General features: G+C 53.7%; 1 protein-coding gene across 7 annotated transcripts in view; it reads left to right on the plus strand.

Annotated features, from left to right (window-relative positions):
* KCNT1 (potassium sodium-activated channel subfamily T member 1) overlaps nt 1-23,736 on the plus strand; it is a 212,913-nt gene continuing 189,177 nt past the window's right edge. For 4 of the 7 annotated variants that reach the window (XM_068211027.1, XM_068211026.1, XM_068211032.1 and 1 more), the window contains exons 1-2: nt 3-358; nt 12,902-13,081. In XM_068211027.1, coding sequence (XP_068067128.1) covers nt 228-358; nt 12,902-13,081 — 311 coding nt within the window. In that variant the 5' untranslated portion in view covers nt 3-227. Of the gene's footprint in view, nt 359-12,629; nt 12,778-12,901; nt 13,082-23,736 lie in introns of those variants that run through there. The other 3 variants (XM_068211030.1, XM_068211028.1, XM_068211033.1) reach the window with 3 other exon arrangements.

Genomic DNA, 23,736 nt, shown 5'->3' on the forward strand with positions numbered 1-23,736 from the left:
CCGGCCCCGGCATGCGGAGCGCCCGAGCGGCCCGCGGGCTGCCGCGGCGGCGGCTGCGGGGCGCGCCGTGATGGGCGGCCGGCAGCGGCCCCGGCAGCGGCCCCGGCAGCGGGACGGCGGCGCTGGCTCTGCCCGCGGCCGGCAGCCCCCGGCCCGCGCCCCCGGCAGCGCGGGGCGCCCATGCTCTGCCCCGCCTCGCCGCTCCGGACCCCCGCGCCGCCGCGCCGATGCCGTTCTCGGGCGAGGAGCGGAGCCTGCAGGGGATCTACAAACCGGCGGGGCCGGCGGAGGGGCGGCCGGTCTGCTCCGAGTGCTACACCAACCGTTCCTTCGTCTACGACGATGGCAGCGCCCACAGGTACCGGGGCTGCGGGGCTGGGGAGGGTCCCCGGGGCTGCCCGCGCTGCTGTCGTGGCGAGCAGCGGGGCTGCTGGAGCGCGGGGCTCCCGCTGCAGCCGGAGGAGCCCCTTCCCCTCTCGGGGGCAGCCGGGCGCGGCCGGCAGGACCCCGTCCCCCATCCCCACCGCTCTCCCCGTGCCCCGAGCCTGGAGGAAAGTTTCTGCGGCACTCGCAAGACCTGGCCGGGGTCCCTGCGGATGCCCTGTGGGCACAGCACCTCGCGAATGGGGCGGTCGGGAGCTGCCTGCGTATGGGGAAGGGGCGCTTGGAGATCCCTGAGCAGTCCCATCCTTCATGGGAAGAGGGTCCGTGCTGATCCCTCTGGCCGAGGCTGTGCTCCGGGGTGTGAGGGTGAGGCAGTGCTCAGCTGAGCCCTGGGGCCACCCCAAAGCCAAGGGGCTAAAATACACCCCGGAAAAGGCTGTGTTCCTGTAGGTGCTGCCCAGCCCCTGCTCCATTTCTGGGCTGGTTTTATGCCAAAGTTGCCATGTCCAGTGTGAAGGAGGGGCAGAGCTGCTTGAGATCAGGGGGACTCGGTGCCATCATCCTCTTGTGCCTGGCAGCAGCACCTGTTTCTCACAAGTGGTCCTTGCTGAAGTATCCCAGTTTTTCCTGAATAATGCTGTGTATTATCATTGTTCTGATTAAATTTACTAGTGTGGCTCTTCTGACTGTCACACTCATCCAATGCCAGCTGAAGTGTGCAGACGAGTCGTGTGTATCAGTTCATGCTTGGCAGATAAGGATCTTAGCTGGGTTTGTGCCCTGGGCTGCCCAGCTGGGATTTTCTATGTCTTCATCTGCTCGCCATGATTTAGGGAAACCATCTTTTATTCCTAAAAACCTAAATGAAAAAAAGAAGAAACAGTCTGTTCCTTAACTCTCAGTACATTGCCACTGAGGTGGGTAATTAATAAAATACTTGGATATTGTTTTTAGGGTTAAGACCCTCATTATTACCTTCTCTCTGACAGTGACACAACGTCGAAGGCTCCGTGGTGCCTCAGGACCCCCAACTCTGGGTGACTCCATTTGGTTACTTTGGGCACAGCAGGGTGGCTGCAGAGCACAGTGCCTTCCCCAACCCTCAACCTGCCTCATTTTGCAGCTGTGCTTGATGTGTCTGCAGAAATGACACCTTTAGGGGGTTTTTGTGTCTGTGAAGATCAGGGATCGGGTTGGAGACAGCAGCTCCTGGAGATTTCCCACCTCAACATTACAGGAAGATGAGGAGTCGCTCCTCATTACTGACACCGCAGCCCTGTCCAGGGTGATTTATCCTCACCTAATGCACCACAAAATCCTTGCCCAAAGGTCCTCCTGCCTGTCTCTTTCAATCTGGATAGGGGAACTTTGTTTCCTAATTATTGCTCTGCAGCTCGATGTGTTTCTAACCCCCTCAGGCTCCGGAGAGGTTGAAATGCCATTGCTTTCCATGGCTTGTCTTGCCTGCCCTTGTGCTCAGCCCTTTGCTGCCCTTCTGGAGATATTAAAAAAGCTGCCTGGAGCCCTCAGGACTCGGCAGTTTCCCCAGCTCCAGCTCAGAGCAGACTGGTGTCTAATGCACTTTTTCAGAGCTGATCAGCTGAAGAAGCAGGAGAGGATTGTTGCAGACAGGCTAAAGAGAAAGGGCAGGAGCAGGCAATGAGCACCATGAGAACCTCCCAGGGGCCCCTGGCTGATCTGCTCTTTGCTTTCCTCCTCTGCAGCTTGGGCTGGGGGCACAAATCCTGTCACAAATGATCATCCACATTTAACCATCTGCTCTCTCAGCCTCTGCCTGGCACAAGAGTTTCTCCCTCACGTCCCCTGTGTTTCCCCTCCTCTCCAGGGGTTTGTGCACAGCCCCTGGGCAGACCAGGGCTCAGCAGTCCAACACCATCTCCTTCTCTCCTCCCTGTGCTTCCGGGTGAGGAGCTGTAGGTGTGATGGCAGACAAGCAGAGCTGGCACCAGAGATGTGTGTGAGGGATGTGAGAGCCAGGGTAGAGCAGCAAAGATGTAGAACACATCCACTGAACCTTCTGCTGAGTGCTCAAGGGGCCTCAGCTGGGCTGACCCCGCAGAAATAAGTGGGAAACTCAATTATCCCTTCACTTAGCAAATCTAGAGCTGGCTTAAAAGCTGTTAAAGAGAAATTCCATCTGCTTGGTTTCCTGAGAGTGGAGATGTGTGTGGAAATGTCTGTGAGCTTTCTCCTGGCCCTCTTTATAAGGGGGCGGTGGTCTCGAAAGTCCCTCCCAGGTGGCAAGCAAAGGGTTAATTGTAAAAGCACTCGAGAGTTTGTTTGGAGAGCAAATACACATTTCTGGCACCCAGAGGGTACAAAGAGCCTAAATTTCGCTTTCCTACCTCGTGGGAAATCTGGGTAAATGTTTGCACAAGGATCCAGCCTGTCACTTCGGGGAACTCAGGATTTCCTCCGGCCAGCGGCTCCTCTTCCTCCGCCTGCCCATGTAAGGGCACTGCGGGCACGAGTGATGGATGAGCAGCCAGATGGAAGGACTCACACAAAAATATCCTGCCCGAGTCAGGGGGCCAGCGGGAGAGGCAGGGATGGGCGGGAGGAGGCTCGGATTTTTTCCTTCCCCTGCCTCCTGCTCCCATGGCTCGTCTGAGAAGGAGAGGCTGGAGGAAGGCGGCGCACACGGGGCTACCTGGAGCAGCTGCTTAGGGAGGTCATGGCTTTGCCTTAGAAGTACGTGGCTTTTCTCGTGCTCTAAATGGCTCTTTTGGGGGATCTGTGTGGCTGCTGCTGTTTGTAGCCCGTGGGAGCAGGGGTTTGGGTGCATCCTGTGCCGTGGGATGTGGAGGGGAGGTGGGTCCCAGCTGCTCCAGTGGCACAGAGGCTGAGCTTGGGGGCTGGACAGCAGCAGCCTGCCAGACTCGGGATGTTCCTGTGGAACGTCGGCTCCAGGGGGCTGAGTTTGGCAGGGGTTGTGCTCAGTCCCACCTGGCTGGGACAGGGCTTTTGGCCCTAGAAATCACAGCAAGATTTGGAGCAGTGGCAGCCAGGTTAAAAATGCCCATAGGCACCTTCTGCCACTCTGGTTAAAGCCTCTGCCTGAGTCCAAGGGCAGGAGAAAAGAAAAAAAGCACTGATTAAATGGGATTCTTGCTAAATGTCAGCACTCATCCAGGTCCAGGACAGCTTTCCCATGGCTTCTCCTGCTAATCTTTCAATGAATCCAAGGAACTGTCTCAGTTTAGCACAAGGATGGTCCCTGCAGCTGACAGCCTGTTGTTGTCTCCTAAGTTTTCAATTTTCTGGAAATGAATGAGAAGATGCTTCTTTGGCGGAGCTTGCACTGACCCCGACTCTGTAGCTAATTTGTAATCAGTTCCTCCAGGCGTGATTGCTAGCTTGGACATTTGTCAGCTTCCAGAAAGTCAGCCTTGTGGATTGCAACAACTGTTGCTTTGGCTGCCCATGGGCATCCGGGCCCTGCTGTTCCGGGAGAAATTGGAATGGGGAGCCACAATACTACAGGGCCAAACATCCTGTATTTTCAGGGTGTTTATGTAGCAGAGATAAGATAGAATTCTGCTCTTGTTTTCCTCAGATGGTTAGGAAAGGGAACTGTGAGGCTCTGGACTGCTGCAGGGGTGCACCCACCAGCACACCTGGCTCAGTGGGAAGAGGTTTTGGACTACTCTGTTCATAAAAGGACCCCCAGTGTGCTGAATGTCCTTCTTAGGAGCTGCCCTTGCGCTCTGGCACGGCCGTGTCACCCTTCACTGGAGAACAGCAAAGTAGGTCACTGCCTGTGCTCAGGGCTCTTTCTGCTCTGCAAAAATATTTACAGCATCTATTTGAATCCTCCCAGTCCTCCTGCAGCGACCTCTCCCTGACCCCCACGCCTGGTCCCGAGTGCTGCACGCAATTTGTTTTGGAGCCTCTGAACGTTCCTCTTGCACCCCTGCCAGGCTGGGCTGGAGTGTGGAACATCTCATTCATCCTTCTCATGAATAAAGCCAGGCCAGGAGCCAGGCGAGCTCTGAGCACAGGTGCCTCTGGCGCGGTGTCCCTTGGCAGTGCCTGGTGACAGGAACTGCAGGAGGGAAGGTTCAGATGGGAGCTGAGGAAGGAATTCTTCCCTGTGAGGGTGGGGAGGCACAGGGTGCCCAGAGCAGCTGTGGATGCCCCATCCCTGGAAGTGTCCCAGGCCAGCTTGGAGGGGGCTTGGAGCAGCCTGGGGTAGTGGGAGGTGTCCCTGCCCATGGGAATGAGCTGGGATTTTGGGCCCCTTCCAACCCAAACCATTGTGGGATTCTGTGGCAGGGACAGAGGGCAGGAGGGAGCAGCCCTTCCCAGGGCTGGAGGTTGTGCCAGGGGCTGTACCAGCCTGGGCACTTCCCTGGGCATTCACCTGCTCCCTCCTGAAGCCATTGGCACTTTCTGCTTCCACAAGGGGACGGGAGCTCTGTGATGCAGCTGCTCTGTGACAGAACATGCTGCTGTTCCTTTGAGCTGCTGCCTGTGATTTCCCTGTGCTCCTGCAGCTCCTGTGATGCTCTTGCTCCCTGGTTGTCCTCTCTGGTTTTATCTGCTTTTCATCATGTCTCTTTCCAGGCTGGAGACTCCTCCTGGTCTATTTGGCCTCGCCGTGCACAAACCACTTTTATAACCCACAGTTGCCTCTGGTGCCCTTCTCTGGCTCTTTCAGCTCTGAGGAGGGGAGCCGGAAGTGTGTGTGACTCCACGGTGGGCTTATTCTGGAATAAAAATCCTTCCCTAAAATTTGGGGTTTGGACCACCACTGGGAGCTGTTGGCTTTGTGGCATCATCTGCTGTGACTCTGGCTCCTTTCTGAGTGCTGATTTGCAGACCTTTTTGTGCCTGTGCAGGAAGATGATTGCCCCCCTCTCCCTCTGGATCAGCTGGAATTTATTGATGCTAATTTTTGTCTGACATTTTATCACAAGGTCGGTCAGTGCCACAAGATCTTCCTGTTTACAGTTGGTTTTGTTTTGGCTACACTGGGTAATTTGCAGTCATCCCCATCCCTTCTGAAGCCATGCAATCGTGGAGAGCCTTGTGGGACCCCCCTGATCTTTGCTTCAGTGCTCCCCTTCTGTTTGTCTCCTGCCTTCCAATCCAGGAGACATCTCCCTTCATCCCATCACATCCTGGCCCGGCAGGTGTGGTGACAAACCTGCCCCTGGGGGTTTATTTCTGCAAGTCTTTGTGGTTTTGAAAAGTGTAAAGAGACTCTTCCTCCTCCCACATCCCTCTATTATTTTCTGCTTCCATAGCAGGGACTGTTCTGCAGGAGTCTGGAGCATAAAGAAGTTTTTTTTTTCTCCATGCTCCAGCCCTTGCTGCTTGTAGCAGCTTGGGGCTGGGCAGAAGGGAGGATTTTCCCAGCAGTTTATTAGCAAGAATTAGCACTTTCCTCATCTTGCAGTCTTTTTATTTTCACATGAGCCTGAAAGCTACTGGGCACTGACAAACATGGCTGAGGATGTAACGGCCTGGGGTGAGGGGGAGTGAGATACTGCCAGGATTGTGTCCCTTGGGATATCACAGACACAGGCAGGAGTGGAGGGTTGGCCACTGGCTCTCTAGGAGCAGCTCTGGAGGCTGTGGCAAGGGAATTGTTCTCTTTTTAGTTTAATAATCTGTTTAGGTTTAAGATTTGTCATGGCTGGTTGGCGTGAATCGTGAGCCCGGAGTTATCCCAGCACCCTCTTGTTAAAGGCTGGGTGGTTTTCCTGAGGAATCTGGTGTGCACAGCCTCCAAAATTCTCAGTGGGATTGGCAGGGCCTCCCCCGAGGGATTGTTTCTCCAGCAGCGAGTCCTGCTTGCTTCATTTCTTGAGCACTGGGGTTGATTTAGCTTTTAGAAGAATTTGTGTATGCTCCCAGGCCACCCTACAAACCCAGGCAGAAAAAGGGGTGATGTCCTTGCTGGGAAAGGGCTGGACACTCTGGGAATCCTGCTCCTCAGCAAACAGCTCCCACAGCAGAGTGGGGCCTGATGTACTCCACAAATAGCCCTGGAGATGGCTGAGTCAGGAGTTTCCTGGCAGGGCTGGTGACCTTGGCTCGGCAGGCTGAGCGTTTTGGGTTTGCCCCTTCTCCCAGGGCCGTTCCTGGGTGAGATGCTGGGAATGAGCCCTCGGAGCCCTCTGCCCAGGAACACTGGGATGGGGAGCAGAGCTGTGTCCTCAGGCAAACAGGCTTGGGATGTTGTGCTGCAAGTGATCAGCTGAGCTAATTTGCATATTTACACAATAGAGTAGACTGGTTGCAAGTCACAGAATCACAGAAGGATTCGGGGTGAATGAACCTTAAAGGTCCTGCAGTTCCAACCCCCTGCCATGGGCAGGGACCCTTCCACAGCCCAGGCTGCTCAGGATGGTTCCACCAGACCTTGCCCTACTCCAGGCTGGTTTTTCTTATTATGGAGATGAGGAGGCCCCAGCCCAGGCCTGAGGAGTGGGAGCTGGTCCCCTCACCTGCCAGGAGCCCAGGATGTGCTTTCCCTCCCTCCCTCCCTCCTTTTTCCCAGTGTTATTTGGGCTTTGCAGCCTCCAGGGACATCAGCATGGCTTGTTTGCCTTTGTGCCTGCTGGGACCCCCCAGCACTGCCAGCCCTTCCAGACAGGATGCTCTGGACAAGGGGGATGGCTGTGGCTCTGTCCCACTGGGTCTCTTCCCCCTGGGAGGGCCAGCACTGGAAAATTTCACTGGGGCTGGGGGTGTTGGGCTGCCTCTGCCACTCATGTGCTGCTGTTGGATCAAAGAAGAGGGAAAAGGCTTCTCCATGGGGTTGTGCCTCCTGTGAGCCTGTCACACAAACCTTGGTGTGCACCAGGCCAGAGGGGATGGGGAGATGTGGGGCTCAATTGCTAAGGCAGGGCTGTCTAATGAGAAAAGTGGCTCTGGACCTGGAAGGTACAATTTCTGCTTTTATCTTCTAGAAAATAGCATTTGCCAGCGGGGGAAAGGCTTGTGGAGCTTTGCACTGACTCACTCTTCCTGTTCATTTTCCACGTGAAACACACAAAATGCTAATTTCTGTGTGAGGCCTGTGGTGCTAAATTGCCTGTGCTTGCTGGAAGCGAAGCGATGGATGGATTTGTCACAGGGCTCAGCAGTTCTGGAGAAGTTCTGAGCAACAGCAGCTCCTGACGTGGACAGTCCAGCTGTCTGTGGAGATGGGAATTGGGATGCAGGAATTTAATGTGGGAGACGGAGCACTTCATGCGCTGTGAGTGCGTATATGGAGATGTGTGAGGGTGTGTTCTGCAGGTTTGTACCCAAAACCAGCACTTGAGCCAAAGCTGCTCATGGGAATAATGACTTGGGTTGGGATGGGCCTGTTGACATCCCTCAGAGCTCTTCAAACTCTTTGAATCCAAAAATACCAAACCCACACCCATGGTAGGAGTACGTGTGTCTCAATGAGCAGTGACCGTGGGCCACTGTGGGACCTCAGGGGAGGGACAGGGGGATGAGAACCTGGGGCTCTTCCTCAACAAGGCAAGACAGAACCAGCAGTGACTTGGCTGCTGCTCTCAGGGAGAGGAGGAGCTGGCAGAGAAGTCAGCTCTGAAATGAGCACCCCGACTCTTCCATGGGGATGTCCCTGCAGGGCTGGGGCAGGAAGGGCAATGCCTGGGCAGGAGATGCTGTGCTGCTGTGGGAGGCCTGTCCTGCACGTGTGCTCACCCACACGTGTGTGCAGAGCTGCTGCCTTCCCTCCCTGCCTGGGCCTTGCCCTCTCCTCGGCTGTGCCAGCTCTGCCACCCCTCTACGCCAAAATCCGTGCCGGCCCTGCTGCAGTGCCTGTAAGGGAGGGATGTGCTGCCTTCCAGCCTGGCTCTAGGGACCAAATCTGTGTCCCCAAGCACTCCAGCCATTAGGAGACCCCATAGGGATGTCACTCAGAGAGGAAAAAAAAAACCCCAAACTAAGAAGACAGGGGAGAACAACTGTAACCTGGTAACCAGAAGAGCTGTGGGAGGAGAAACAAACACGAGATGATTGTATATATTTAAATAACTATAGGAAAAGAAAGGGCAGCGTTTCCTGTATGGCTTGGCTCCCTGGAGAGGCTCAGAGAGCCTGGTGGTGGCTGGGCTTGCCAAGGATGGACCAGGATGCAGGACAAGACTCTGCAGCCTTGGCTGGCTCAGGGAGGACAGGGCATGGCAGTCCTTGCTGTCCTGGAGCACCCAAGGACCCTCTGGAGAAGCGTCCCAGCCCTTGAGTGCCATCCAGACACTCTCACCCTATGATGGTCTGGGCCAGCAAAGAGCAGCTGGAGGCTCCTGCCCGGCCAGTGCCTGTTTGCTGCCCAGAGCTTGGGCTCTGCCAGCAGATTGTGCCCTGTGTCGGTGCCAACAGCAAGAGAAAGGTCAGACCCTGTGTGTGATTCTGCTCCACTGTTTCAGCCAGGGATTGTCCTTTCCATGCCCTTAGAGGTGACAGAGGCACAGCAGCAGCTGCCTGGGGTGCTGCAGGGAGTGCTGGGTCCCAAAACCTGAAGTGGCTTTGCCTGAGGAGGGGATGTTGATGTTGGACACGAGGTACTCACTTTCCTGGCGGCACATCCAGGCTCCCTGGCCATCCTCCTGGGGAAGGATGGAGTCAGAACAGATGGTTGCCAGCAGGGCCTGGTGCCTCTGGCTCCTTTTACAGCTTGGAGTGGGAGAGGAGAGGTTTAGATTGGAGGTTATGCAAGAACTTGCCCCAAATGTAGGTTCACCTGTCCTATTTGCACAGCCCAGCCCTCAGGAGGAGAGGAAGAGCATATCCTTCAGTAACTTTGGGTGCTGAAAGAGCAGAGGTGTCCCTGAGAGCTTTGGGGCTCCTGAAGGTACCTGGCAGGTGTGGGCAGCTCCATCCCACAGCACAAGCGTGGTGTCTGTGGTTTGGGACTGGTTTGTGGTGGGAAGCAGGAAGGTGCCCTGTGGTTTTTGTGGTGTGTAGTGTGCAAGGAGGCGGAGGAGGAACTCGGGTTGTGTCCTTCCTCTTCTTTGACAGACATAGCTACAAATAATAATGGAAATCCTGAGATTCCTTACAAGAAGCTCCCCGCCTGTGGATTTTCCTCTGAGGCAAAGCTGCCTCTTGGATCTGAGGAGCCCCAGGGAGCACGTGGCACTGCAGAGCCACACTGAGCTCCTTGTCTCTCTCTGGTTTTGTGCCGGCATTCCCAGCCCTGGGCACGGTGCTGTCGGCAGCGAGGCTTCCCTGGCTGTGCCAGGTGGGACCAGCAAGGGCAGAAGGTGGCCGGGCCCAGGACAGGATGGAAGGAGCCGAGGCAGGCGTGCCTCCGGGGCTGTGTGTTTGCTGAAGCGGGCAGTGACGGGTCTGGCTGGGCTTTAAGGGGAGCAGAGAGCAGCAGGGCAGTCTGGCCTGGGTCACACAGGGCTCGGCCCAGCTCCAGCGCTCCCAGGAGGCTGAGCAGGGCCGTGTCCCCCTCCCCATGGCAGCAGGGAGCTGGCCAAGCTGGGAGGGAGACGCTGCCGTAGCAGAGAGTGGCAGAGTGTGGAGGTTTCCATATGCTGATGGCAGCACGCTGTTTTAGTGGTACATGGTTCTGGAGGAAGGAAGGAAAGGGATGATAAAAATAAAGCTGCAGATCTGTATTTAGCTATAAACCACTCCAGGATTTTTTTTTTTTTTTTGGTAGTATTGGAAGACTATGCAATAAATGAGCTTGTTCATGAATTTTTTATTTTATACCACTACAGCTTTGAAGAAGTAGCCAGGTTGCTGTGGCATTTCCATAGCTCAGGATCCCTGTGTTTGGGAGGAGAGGTTGTAAATTCTCTGTGCCAGTGTCAGGAGATTTGTGTGCCTTGCAGGAGCACTTTTGTCTAAGACATTGATGTGCATCATCTCAAAGTCACTGTGCAATTGATAAAGACATTGTGACAAACAAGCACATACAGTATTTCTTGTAGTGAAGCTTCATGCAGAATAAACAAATGTGCCAAAATTTAAAAATTCTGAATGATTTTGTATGCAAGAATAAGAGAAAATACATTCAAAGTGTAGCTGCTACTGCCAATGGGAGGAGAAGCTCAGATGCAAATAGCAGAAATTGTGTTTCCAGAGCTACTGATATAATTGGATTTTACTACAGTTTCTAAATGCTGATAAAGGACAGTGGTGAATATTTGCTTTGTTTCATGATCTGAGGCCAGGAGAGATGGATTAATTGAGCTGGAAAAGAATCATGTGGAAATAAAAAAACCAAACAGCACCCAAACCCCAAAAGATGCGTGTTTGATATCCAGGAGAATGGCTGGGAATAGCTGTGAGCATCCACAGCTCCCAGAGGGTGCAGGGTAAGGATGGCCCTGCCTGTCCAGACCCACAGGAGCTGTGGGGTGTCAGCCAGGGTGGCAGCTGGGGGTAAAGATGCCCTTTCCACGTGGCAGGCAGTGTGTCCAGGGCTCTGCAGCTGCAGCACTCCTTTCCTCTGGGAAAGGAAGCAAGGTGCTCCTTTAAGCAGGCACTTCATAATCACTGGAGAGCACTGGGTGTGACAGTCCCCTTCAAACACAATTATAATCGCCCCCATTTGGAGCCAGGCACCTGGCCCCCCTCTTTAAACCACGGTTACAGTAAGAGGGTGGATGATTTTTAAAAATTTGAGTTTCAGAATGCTGTCCTGATGGCCTAGAAACAGTATGTTTTTGGCCTAATTTATCATAGTTAGGCTCTAAGAGGAAAGACTTAATTGTGGCTTGCCTTTTTTTATTTTTTTTGTGCTTAATGTTAGATCCTCCTTTGCAACACGAGCTAGAGGGGGTCAGCAAACTTTGCTGTTTATATCAGTGGATCCGGAGGGAGTGCTTGAGTTGACAGGAGCTTGGCTTGATTGATCTTAAAGACCAAATTTTGGATCAATGAGTAGCACAGAATAACCTCCCTGATGCCCAAGGCCCTGCACAGCTGCGTTAGTCAGTGCAGAGCCTTGGCTGCCCTGCGCATAGGGCAGCTGAAAGGAGCTGGAAAGCTCTGGGGGGACAGAATTAAGTGGCAAATAACAGCAGTGAGAACCATCTGAAGCGCTGAGGGCGGGCTGGGCTGTCTTCTGGGGCTGTGTTCAGCAGAAATTCTGCACGCCCATTGCTCTTCTGGAAACTCGGGAACAGCAGCTGAGCAGGGCTCTGGAGCCCGGTCAGCTGGGAGCTGATTTACAGGGGCGTGAGTTGTTAAAGATAGAAGATGATGTGAGGAGCCTGAGCTCCCATCCCTGCGGCAGTCCCTGGGTCTGTGCTCAGTGCCAGTTCGGCATCCAGCTGCCGGAGGCTCTTTTGCCTTTAGCTTGTGCAGGGGGTGCTGGAGGCAAAGCTGTGGGAAGATGCTGGGAATGAGTTGGAGAGGCTTTGGATGAACATGGAGAGACTCTTGGAAGTACATCAGACAGGAGTTGGAGTCTTTCAGCTCTTTGCTGCCTCACACTCCCGAGTTACATGTGAGGGACGAAGAATCAGCTCAGAGGCACCACATCTGCTCTTCCAAGCCCTGTCCTTCCCTCTTCCCACAGAGAGTTTGTGAAATTGGTGCTCCTGTCATGGCATGGATGAATTTCAGTGATGAAGCCCAAGCAGGAAGGATCAGGACCTGGGGTGCTGCCTTTGGGGTCTCTGCAATGAATGGCTTTGCTGCTTTGTGAAGTTTCAGTCTAACCCCAATCTGCTGTGGTCAGTAGCTCGAGCTGATGCGGGCAGCAGGGGCATACCCACGTTCTGGTGGTAAATGTGCTCTGAGAAAAGAGACCAAAGAAAGCCTTTAACCCTCTGAAATAACCTCCTGAGGGCTGGCTGGGTTTAATCTCCTCTCTGTGTGTAGTGGCCGCACGCAGCTGTCTGTGAGCCATCACCTTGGCACTGCCCACCCCCGATCGGAGGCACGGACATGCCAGGGGATGGGTGATGTATCCTCCTGGCCACGACACTTGGCAGCCGGACAGGCGACTGAGTCATCAGCCTTCGCGGTTTCTCATTTAATCCCGGGGTTGTTCAGATGATTTAAGTGCCAGCAGTCCGGAGAGGAGGTTGTGCTTCTGCTTCCAGCACGGTTGTGGAGCCATCGCCTTGCCTGCCTCCCATCCCTACTTTTCGTCGCGGGGGGAGGCTGGGGGTGGATCTGGGTTTGGCTGTCAGCTCTCGATTGTCTTGCGAGCAGTTTTATTTCCTCCCGGCAACTGGGCTTTTCCATTGGCTCCTCTTGCTCTCCGCCGGTCGCCTGCTGAGCAGCACATGTCCTGTGCCCGGCGCCGCCGTGCGGGGCGCTCCGGGGGACCCTGCCCACCCCGCCGGCCCCTCTCCTGAGCCGGCGGAGCCCCGAGCCACCCATGCCCCCGGGGGGAGCGCTCTGCAGGGGGGGCACGGCCGCCTGCCCCGCAATGTAATCGCGGCCGGGGGTGCGGGGGGTGGCGCGGGGCCGGCCCCGGAGGAGGCGCTGGGGGCGGGCAGGGCAGGGCAGGGCCCCCCTTCGCCCCCCCATCGCCGCTGTCCCTTCTCTCCCGCAGGCTCTCGTCGCCCGGCGGCTGCGGCGGCGGGGACGGCGGCGGGAGCCGCAAGAGCGGGGTCATTCTGGACATCGCCTCCCTGAAGATGACGGAGCTGGAGTCCGAGGTGCTGCCCCTGCCGCCCCGGTACCGCTTCCGCGATCTGCTGCTGGGGGACCAGTCCTTCCAGAGCGACGACAGGTTCGGGGATGTTCGGGGCGCACCGCGGCGACAGCGGGGTGGAGGGCGCGGGGACAGCGACCCGCCGGCGGGGACACACGGACCTGGGGCGCTGCCGAGGACGGGGACACACGGCTGGGGTGGGGGGACACCCGCGGGACCGCGGCGCGGCCGGAGGGGACGCGGAGCTCTCCGCGGTGCTGCTCCCGCGGGCGCGGAGCCGGAGCCCGCCCGGCGCGGAGCTCTCCGCGGTGCTGGCGGCAGGAGAGGCCCGGGGGTGTCCGGGGCTGCTCGGAGCCTGCGGGCGCTGGGATGTGCTGGAGCGGGGCTCCGCTGGGATGTGCGGGTGTGCGGCGGGTGGAGGCCGCGGGTGCCTCGGAGAGCGGCTCGGGCACATCTGGGGGGCCCCGGCGCGCTGGAGGTGCGGGGAGCTGTGGGTGTGCTGGGCCAGCCGAGCTGTGTGGGCAGCTTGCTGCGTCCTGGAGTCCCATCAGGGGCTGGCAAGCAGGAGAAGGGAGCGATGTCTGGGAGAGTTGTGGCATAGTGAGGGGCCGGTGGAACTCTCTGTGACACCATGGGTGGAATTTGGGCTGACGATCATTTATTGAGCAGGGACGGCTCCTCCAGGCTCTCCTCGGGTGCTGTCTTGGCAGCAGGGTGACTCTGAAGAGCTGCTGGGGTTGTGGTGCCACTCTCCTCTCCTTGGGATGAACAGAGGAATGGCTTTTTTGTGCTGAGCACCAGCCTGCTGTTCCTGCTTGGCTGGGATTTATCCCCAGGTTGAGTGAGCAACAGAGGGAATGCCATGAGTGGCAAGAGAATTCCATGGGCAGAGCAGTTAAATCAAGAGGAACAAGCACCTTCCCTTCAACTCTGCTCATATCATAAATACCCAGAGCTGCAGTGCTGATGGGGAGTCAGATTTTTATCTTTCCCCACCAATTAATTGTGTGATGCAAACAAAGAGAGATGTAATTATTGTTGAAAAAAAAAAAAACAAACAAAACAACAACCCTTTCAATTACTGGTTAGCCTTTGACTAGCTTCTATGTGCCTGGTACACCTGCATCAAGGCTTTTGTGCATCTCTGTTAATTTTTTTTTTTTATATGTACAAGTATCATAAAAAAAAAAGAGTGAATTTGGCTTTGAGACTGTGAATGTGGGTTTTACAAATGTACTCTATAAGTGTTCCTAACTTTTATCGCTGCATAAAATTGGTCTGGCTCAAAAAGGAATCTGTGATCCTGGAGGTTTTAAAGCCCAGATTTCCTTAACAGACACTTAAACATTAATAGAGTTTTATGACACCAAGTGAGACGTTGACAGGAAATTCCTGCTGCGGAAAATGTCTGGGTTTCAGAATGGTTGTGATATGGCTCATTTGGTCAGGTCTGAAGATTTAATAGTTTTCATATTTAAGTGTTTGGAAGCATCTGAACTATGGAAGATGGCAATTGCAGATTGCGTTTTTTCTGCGTTTCTCTGGTTACACCCCTTAACCTTCATTTTCCTCTAGATTTGAGTCTTTCTGATTCAGCATCTCTCTTTAATTTTAATGTGGAGATACTCTGGGTTGTTTTGTTAATTCACTAGCCCTGTTTCTCAAGAATTCATTAGCATTATTTCTCAAGATATCTCAGTTTCACTGGCTCTGCGCTGTTTCCTTGAGTTGTTTGATTTCCCCTTCATCTGGCAAATGCTGATAATTTCATTGTGTGGGGGCATGCAGATCTCTGAGCCCACTTTGCTGTTCACTGGAGTCCACTTGACTTCCCTGGGAGCTGAGATGAGCTGTGGGCTTTGGGAAATGTTGCTGTTAGGCCTAAATTCCAGTCCAAGTCATTAATAACAGGGGGACCTTGTGGCTGAATCAAGCTCGCTGGAGTAATTATGACTAGTTCATTAGCCTGCTCCAAACCCACTGAATCAGGAGCTGATTTAGGCTGGTGAAGAAAAAAATGAGAAGCAGAAAGACTTTTTGGTTTTGCTGTGCTTGTGGATGACAAGCAGCTCAGAGCTGTGCTCTGAAGAGCTTTGTTAGTCTGGCAGGGATGTGCTGAGGAAAATCCCCCCACGGAAACTCTGCAGGGAACCATGAGCGGTAAAGCAGAGCTCGCTGGACTTGGAGATGGAACACTGAAGGAAAACACCCACAATGCTGAATATCTCGTTTATTTGACAAAGGGAAGCTTAAAATTAGTGTCTCAAATATCTGCTTTTGAACATTACCCTGGAATGTGTGTGCTGCTGGGAGTGAGGAGGTTTCTGGGGTCAGCAATGACTAAAAGGATGGGAGGCCAAAGGGGAGCCTGGGTTTTGCTGCTTCTGGAGAGTTAAAACTGTTCCTGCTAGAGATGAATTAGTGCATCCTCATCACAGAGGATGCTGAAGAGACACCAACCCTGGAATGAGGTAATGCTGGAGCTTGAGGAGATGAGAGCTCACTGGAACAAGTAGATAATTAGAGAGCTGTGGTACAGCAGGAGGAGAGAGTGGGTCCAGATAACCTCTGAAACAGAAGGAACTAATCAGTGAAAGTGAGGTGGAATGGGTAAATTAGTCTGCTCCTAATTTACTCTTGTTTTTGTAGTGTGAAAGATGAACGCAGTCGATCTGAGCAGGGCTTGCTCTTTGGCAGGTGGACGGATTGACAGGAGAATTAAATAACACTTTGAACATCCTGTGGTGGATGCAATAAATTGGCCAGGAAGCAAATAGGAAACGGCTGGCTGGGAAGGGAATGTGGGAGGAAAATGGATTTGTGAGACAGAGAGAGAAAAGCCTAATGACAAGCAAATCTAGAGTTGTCAAGTCCAAGTGCTCCTTCCAGGATCATCTTACTGTCTCTGGAGCTCAGTGCCACGAGATGGTGGAAGGCTTTGGGCTCAGCTGTGTTTAAATTGTGGGCTTGACATTTCTGCCAGGCAGGTCTCAGGGCTGGAGAAGCAGGATTTGGTGTCATTCAGCTCTGAATTCCCAGAGGTTACAAACTGCTCTCAGGGCAAGGATCCGACTGCTAGGGCCTGGGAGGTGATTTCTGCTTTGGGGAGGGAAGGTTGGCTTTGGAACCTTGCAGTTGCCTCCGTTGTCTGGTATTAGTCCTGCCTAGTTCAGAAGTTTCTTTCCCATTTGGAAGGTGCTGCCAGTGTCAATACTGGGAGAAAAATGGATTTGTTCTGCTTGCTCCTGGCTGCCTTTCTTATCTCGCTGATGTTTTGTGGACACGAAAGCACCCAGAGCCCCTGGGATGCACCAGCAAAGGCAGAGTTTGAGATGTTGAGCCTGTAACAAAGAGAAGGTGAAGAACTGGGGGCACAAACCCTGCTGGGGCCTGGCTGCCTTTTCACCTTCCTGGCACGGGGCTCCTGTGGGCAAGGGAATCCTCTGTGCCAGGCAGCTGTGGGAGCAAGGCCAGGGGTGCTGGGGAAGGGAGCAGGAGCTGAGCACAGCATCCCTGGAGCTGGGGCTGGGGCTGCCAGCGAGGCTCCTGTTCTGAAGTGATGCTGCAAGTGCTGATTAAAGGCAGCTGAGAAAGCACATCTGCTGGATGGATAAATATTGTTTCATACCCCAAGCTGTGGCATCCCTTTGATGTTTGCTGTCCTGACTATGGCAGTTTTTAATCTGCATTCTCTTTTCTTGGGTAGTGCTGACAGCTGGGTTGGGACATGTATAAAAAAAGTCCATAAATAAAATTAAACTGTATCTCAGAAAAAAGTGTCATTAGGAGCTTATTTGTTGCCTAATTTGAATAGTCTGAACACTTTCCAGAAAATCATCGTCAGAAGCCACAGTCCTATTTACAGGAGCGAGAAGTAATGGATGTCACTTTGATTAAGTGCATTTTTCTGAGGCTAATTATCAGCAAAAAATCATTTTGATGGATGAGAATGTTTGGAAAAGCTCCTTGTGTGGAAGAATTCAGCAACTTCTCTATAAAATTTTAACATCTCCTACTTCAAATCAAAGATATTTTGGATGTTGCATAACCAAGAAAAGAGGATTTTGACAACCAGGGCAAATCTTTTAAGTTTCTGCTTTCAGTTTTTTTAGTGTCTTGCAACTTCTTTGTCTGTGACCTGACATTGGTCTTTGTCTCTTTAATTTGTCACTAAGTGGTGGCTCTAAATCTTAGGTCAGATTATGCTTGGCATGAGCAAAGTGAAGTGCTGCAATATCAGCCTTGGAGGATCTTATCCCTGCAGTTTTCATGCTAACATGCCCCAAGTGACTTCCTCATCAAAATGCATCATTACATTAATGGAGCTGGGTAGTTTTGTGTTCCCGAGGCAGGTTCTGTGGCTGAATCCTCACTTCATTGCTATTTGATTTAATGGGCAATTTTCCTCATTTTATTTGGGAGATGCAGACACCAATTTGAAAATTCTAATTTGTTTCCAGAAATTAGAGACATTTATTTCTCTGCTGGCGAGGTAATGGCCAATATTTTAAGGCAGTGCAAAGTCTGCTCAGGCTGTAGCATCTGTGCCAGTGAACGTTTGTACCTGGGATTAGGAGATTCAGCCCTGGTGCCTTTGTGCCACAAAATTCCCCTGGGAAAGGCTCTTCATCCCCCAGCAGTCTGACCCTTTGCTCGTAAAGAAGGATGGATATTATTGCTAATATCCCTTCCCTCAATAATGGTGTTTAGACCCATTCCCATCATCCCTGGGTGCAGAATCTCTCAAGGGGCAGCTCGGTGATGATGCCTGGGCAAGCCAAGTAACAAAATTCACTGGTGAAGGTGGTGGGATCCCAAACAGGAGCTTGGGAGTTCCCGTCTGTCCAGCAGAATTAAATTGCTTCTCCTCTGCTTTTTCCACCTGGAAAAGCAAAACCAAAACAGTTATTAGTTAGATTAGGCTGTTTCCCTGAGCCAAGGCTTTGTCAGGAAGTTTCTGTGTGACAGCACAAGCAGGAGTTTGCCCCTGCCAGCCCAGCCAGCCTTTGGGAGGAGCTCTGCTCCCTTCTGGGGCCATCCCTGCTCCCTTCTGGGGCCATCCCTGCTTCCTCTGGGGCCATCCCTGCTCCCTCTGGGGCCATCCCTGTGTGCTCCCTTCTGGGGCCATCCCTGTGTGCTCCCTCTGGGGCCATCCCTGTGTGCTCCCTCTGGGGCCATCCCTGCTCCCTCTGGGGCCATCCCTGCTCCCTCTGGGGCCATCCCTGTGTGCTCCTGACCCAGGGAGCATGGCCAGGCAGGCACGTGGCACGTGCAGGTGTGGCTCTTTCCACAGCAGATGCCAACAGCTCTGCTGTGCCAGCCAAGGCTGTGGGCAAGGCTGAATTCAGTCCCCAGATCCATCTGAGCTGTTGGAGAAGCTGCTGGTCAGGAGCAGCAGGCTGGACACACCGTGCTCCTCCAGAGAGGCTCATTCCTGCTCCTGGATCAAGGGGGAAGGAGCATCCCAGGCCTCCAGTCATCCCCATGGCTCTTGAGGAACATGCTGTGGTGGGTCTAGAGCAGCAGAGCTTAGGGCAGGGTGGGGAAATCTCCTAGGGCAGCGTGTCGGTGTTCCTAAATCTGCTGTCCCCTGACAGGGAGGAGTAACCATGAAACCCACACTGCACAGCCCTGCCTGGTGTGGGCACCTCCTCTCCAGCAGCTCCTCACCCTCTACAGAGGCAAAACCAACAGATGTTGCCACTGGGTTCCTCAGCCCAGCTCCAGGTGGGACACACCGGGATGGAGAACATTGGAAGCCTGAGGCAGCTTTAGAAAATTGATTTGGCTTTTCTTGTGTTTGCAGATTTTTTAATGATAGCATTCTTAATTGAGGTTTGTTTTTCCAGTTGTTCTGAAAGGCTGCAGGGATGATTCCCAATGCCGTGTCTTAATTGCAGTGCTGCTTGGAGTTTTTTAATTGATGTTTCCTTGTAGCTATTGGTGTGCTCTTGTGTCTTCATCCTAAGGCAGGTACCCCTGGACATTAGCAGGAGTATTAGGAAAATTATGGAAGTAATAGAGCAAAGAAGAAACCCAGTTCTCTTGTAATTATAACTATTATTTTATTTTAAAAAATGGCCATTGCTTTTTTTCCAGGGATATTGTTTTCACTGTCAGCAGTGGGCCTTTGCTTGCAATAAAAGAAAGTGCACGTAGCAGGCTGGTGGAATGAGCAGAGGTGTCCCTGGAGTGCTGCTGTGTATGGCTGTGCCCTGAGGAAAAGGAAGAACAACATTGATTTTCAGTTATTTAGTGCAATTTAACACTGTGGGCTCAAATTTCCATCCCTCCCTGGGGTGGTTTTCTTTTCCCATTTATTTACTTTCCCGTTGGTTTCATTTCTGTTTGTTGGGGGAATGGGCTTGAAAGAGAAAACAGCACTTCAAGGTGTTGAAGATACCTGTCTGAGTGACGGGGGGAGCACGGGCAGGGGGTCTGCAGGTGCTTGGTGAGGTGGGCACGTTCCCTGGGCAGCCCCTGGGGGCTGGTGTTGACCTAACTCATGGCAAATAAAACACATGGGCAAGAGGAATTGTTTTACTCCCCTCAACCAGCCGTACAGGACGCACTGAAAGTCCTGACTGGAAAATTTCCTGGCAAGCAGAGCACAGAGGGGCATGAGAAATGCTGGAGTCTTGGCTCCTGCCATGGCTAACTGGGACAAAGCTCCTTCCACGTGGTCTTGGCATGGCTCTGGAGCCTGGTGGGCATCTCTGGTGGCTCCTGTTGTTTGCTGTTTGCTGTTGTGGCCTTGGTGCATCTCTCTGCCAGGGGCTCCTTGGAGCTCCCGTGCCACTTCAGCTGCTGGGAAAGGGCAGGGAGCAGCTCCCAGATGGGAGCCAGGGGAGAAGCCTGGTTGGATGCTAAAGCTTGGCAGGGATCTCCCAGGGTCTCTTCAGCTCAGGGATGTACCACGAGTGTGAGTCGGGGTGCACGCTCCTGCTGAGGCAACGCTGGTGTTTGTCAGCACAGCAAGGCCCTGTGCCTGCAGGAATCCCAGCAGGGTTTCCTGCTGGAAAACCTGGGATGTGCTGCTTTGGGTGAGGCTGGAAGGTCGGGCTGAGACCAAAGCTGTCACCACCGCTGTAGTGACAGCACGAGAAACAACTTGGCAGCTGTATCTGTAATTGCAGAGAATGCATTAAATTTTACTGCTGTGTTTTCCCACCGCTTTCTCTCATCACAGTTGCATCTTTGTTCCCAAGGGAAATAATTTATTGCTGTTCTGAAGGTGTTGCTCATTGCTTTTCCTCTGCACAACCTGTTCAGTGCCTGGCTGTGTGCAGGCAGCTCGGGCATCCCCCGCTCGCCGCCTTGGGGGACACAGAGGTTCCACTCCCTCTGTACCCAGCCCTGTGCTGGTGCCAGCCCTGCTCAGGTGTGAGCTGCTCTCCCTCAGAACCCTGTGTGGCCGTGAGGAAAGGGATCACCAGCAGAGCCTGAATAACTTGGCTAGTGAGTGCTGCTGTACATGCTCCTGTGAGGCATGTCACTCATTTTATTGTAGTCTGTGCAGCAGAGGGGCTCAGACAGGAATAAAAGGCTGGAATTTGAATCCAAACATCTCTGATTCTGAGAAGTCCCACTGAGCAATCCTTTACTGTTTCAGCACTGCTTATCAAGAGAGACAAGAACACGTTGCCAGTGAAGCCCTGCAGCGAGCACAGATTTCCCTGCCATGCTGCATTTGCCTCTGCTCCGCTGGCACTTGCCTGGATCCAGAGCAGAGGTGGAGGTGTTCATGTGCAAATAAAAGACCTCATCTTGCTCCTGGCTGACAGCTCAGAGTGGGTCACACAGGCTCTGGGCAAGGCTCTTGCCAGCTGCTCTCAGGCTGCCCACTAAGGGTTGGCAGTGCAGCCTCCCAGTCCCCAAATCCAGAGATTTCCTCCATTATCAGTCCATTAATTTGCTGCATTGCTGCAGTTAAAAAAAAAAAAAAAAATCTTTCAGAAAGTTCAGAGTTTAGATTCCGTTGCTACATCACACTTTGTATCAATTAATAACGTTGAATTTCATCGGCTCCGTGACCTCATTTCTTCTCTTTGTGAAGATTTTGTTGCCATTTTAGCAAATTTATGGCTGGCTGTTTTACTGCAGGGAGATGATCGGAGTCCAGCCTGCTGGAGCAGGCAGGTCCCTGTGGTGCCAGTCTGTGGGGAGGTGGCAGACTCTGCTCTCTGTTCTGTCCCCACAACCTCATTGGCAATATCTTAAGATCTCCCCTGCACAGCCAGAGGGCTGGAAGGAGGTTTTCAGGGCTGCAAATCCCCTGGCAGGTTCAGCATTTCCCCTTTAATTATTCTAGGCAATAAATAATTGATAATGAAGAAGTTTGTGGTGATGGAGTTAAAATGCAGGGCCTTGGTGAGACAAAAATGCCACAGGTGTTAGCACATTACCAGCAGATTAGGAGAATGTTTTCCAATGTTCAATGTTTTCCAAACTTCTCAAACTCAGAAAACTTGTCCTTTAAAGCCTGAGGCCTGGACTAGTGGGTGAAGCAATGCTTACAAGTGTTTTTAAGAGTTATTTTCTGTTCTAAAACTCCATCAGCCATGTGGTGCAGGGGCAGACGGGCTCTGCAAGGGCCATCCGTGGCTTTCTGGAAGAACTCCAGGAGCTTTGGGTTGGCTTTGCCTCGTTGGACTTGCACTGGGGCCACAATTGCTTGGTCTTGTTTCTGCCTTGCTCCAGACAGACCATCTGCTCATCTTCCTTCAGGAGACAGCCTGGAGTGCTTGCTGACCACCAAACAGGACACGGAAATGATGTTTTGTGAGAGGAAGGTGAGGAGCAAAGTTTGTGGATGGGCATAACACCTCGGGGTTGGGACATCCCCAGGGCCATCCCTCTGTGGTCAGTCCCAACGTGCTGGGTGCCAGCCCTCAGTGTAGGGATGGAAGTTTCTGCAGCCAGATGCATTTTCTGTATGTCAGGGTACCTAGCGCTGGTGTTTGCCCCGTGTTTTTCCTGTGATGTTTTCCCCCGTGGAACAGGATCCCTCCAGCCACGGAGAGGGCACGTCCTGCGGGTGCTCTCCCCATCCCGATGGCCTGCTTGTTTTCCCTGCCTGCAGCAGGTGTGTGGGAGTGCAGGGATGTGGAACACGATGCACGAGGAGCCATGCCGGGTTCAGAGCCGGGCCAGGCCGTGGGCGCAGCGGAGGGAAGGGAGGAAGGAAGGAGGGATGGTGGGGAGGGACAGCAGCACACGCTGCCGGGGGCGGGTGGCTCTGAGGTCAGCGGGGGAATGTGGAGTGAAACAGCCAAGAATTAACGGGGGAGGTGACTGACTGAAGTGTGGGGACACAGCCAGGCGTCCCTCCGTGAAGCTGGGAACTTCAATCACATCTTTCCTTCGTGGCGCTGCTCTTCTGATGAACTCAAATCTCGCCAGATGCGAGATAAGAAATAGGGAGGGTTGGGTGTGTACCTGTGTTGGTGCAGAAATATCCTGGTGTTCTCCATGGAGTGGGCTCTGGTGAGGAGCTGCCTGCCTGCCCCATGTCACTGTGCCACCGTGTCACCGTGTCACCGTGCCCTTGTGTGTGTGGCACACTCTGGTGGGCTGGAGCTGGAGCTCCCTGGCACTGGGGCTGCTGTAGGGTGAGGAGCAGGGCTAGGACTCTCCCCTCGGGAGCCTTCTGCCGCCCAGAGAGGGGTTTGTGTCCCTGGCCGGGGGTCTGGGTGTCACACGAAGGGGTGGAGCAGGGACAGGTGTCCCCTGTGCTCTGCACACCTCCTGCTGTCACTGCGGGTGTCCCTCTCAGACACGAGCTGTCCCTTGTGTGACATCTCTGCCCTGACTCGCTGGGGCTGCCAGAGTCTCTCCCCCTCTCTCTGCCCCGCTGCCACTGCTTTGCTGGGCAGGATTTCGTGTTGCTGCTGTCACCGGTTCCTTTGTCACGGATGGTTTTCGCTGCTGCTCTGCCATCTCACTGCGGAGGGGCCCTCTGCAGGCCAACGCACTCATCACTCCTGTCCAGCTCCTCCACAAATCCAGGCAAATTGGCATTTTCTTATTCTCTCCTGGACCCTCTGTTGTCACCTGTCTTTGAGCTTTTGGTGGTAGATTTAAGTAAAGCTGGCTCTTGTGGAATGTTTGTCCTGAGATGCTGGATACGCTGTCTGTGGGATCTAGGGGAGTGAGGAGTGGGTCTGTCCTCATCTCCTGTCCAGGCAGCCACCCCAGCCACTCTGCCGAGGCTGGAAACTGGGATCCTCCACCCAGCGAGGGTCCTGAGGAAGATGCTGCCATCCTCCTCTCTGCACGTCCCAAATTCTTGGAGTTACACATGGGTCTGCAGGTTGAATCCTGCCTTCCTCGTGTGCTGCTTTCTCCTCTTCCCATTTGAGGGAACCCCCAGGTTCCCTCAAACCCGGTCCGGGTCTGCAGAGGGCTGTGATGAGTTCCTCTCTCCAGGATGGGCTGTGTCCCTCTCCTGCACCGCTGGCGATGGACACGGGTGCTGTGCGCTCTCAGGCGCTGCTTCAACAGCAGAATTCTTAAAAAAAGCTTCGCTTTAAGGCGAGGCTAACCCCAAGCACGCCCTCTGTGAGTGACCGTGACTGGGATCTGCAGGGGTTCGTGGCGTTTGGGTGTGGATTTCTTTGGGCGGTGCTCCCCCTGCCCCGCAGCCTGTGGCTCCCAGGGGAAGTTCCCCAGCTCGTTCCCGTTCCCGTTCCCATTCCCGGGCTGTCGGGCTGGTGTTTCCCCATCCCGGAGCG

The sequence above is a fragment of the Anomalospiza imberbis genome, chromosome 21, assembly GCF_031753505.1.
Source record: "Anomalospiza imberbis isolate Cuckoo-Finch-1a 21T00152 chromosome 21, ASM3175350v1, whole genome shotgun sequence".
NCBI lineage: Eukaryota > Metazoa > Chordata > Aves > Passeriformes > Viduidae > Anomalospiza > Anomalospiza imberbis.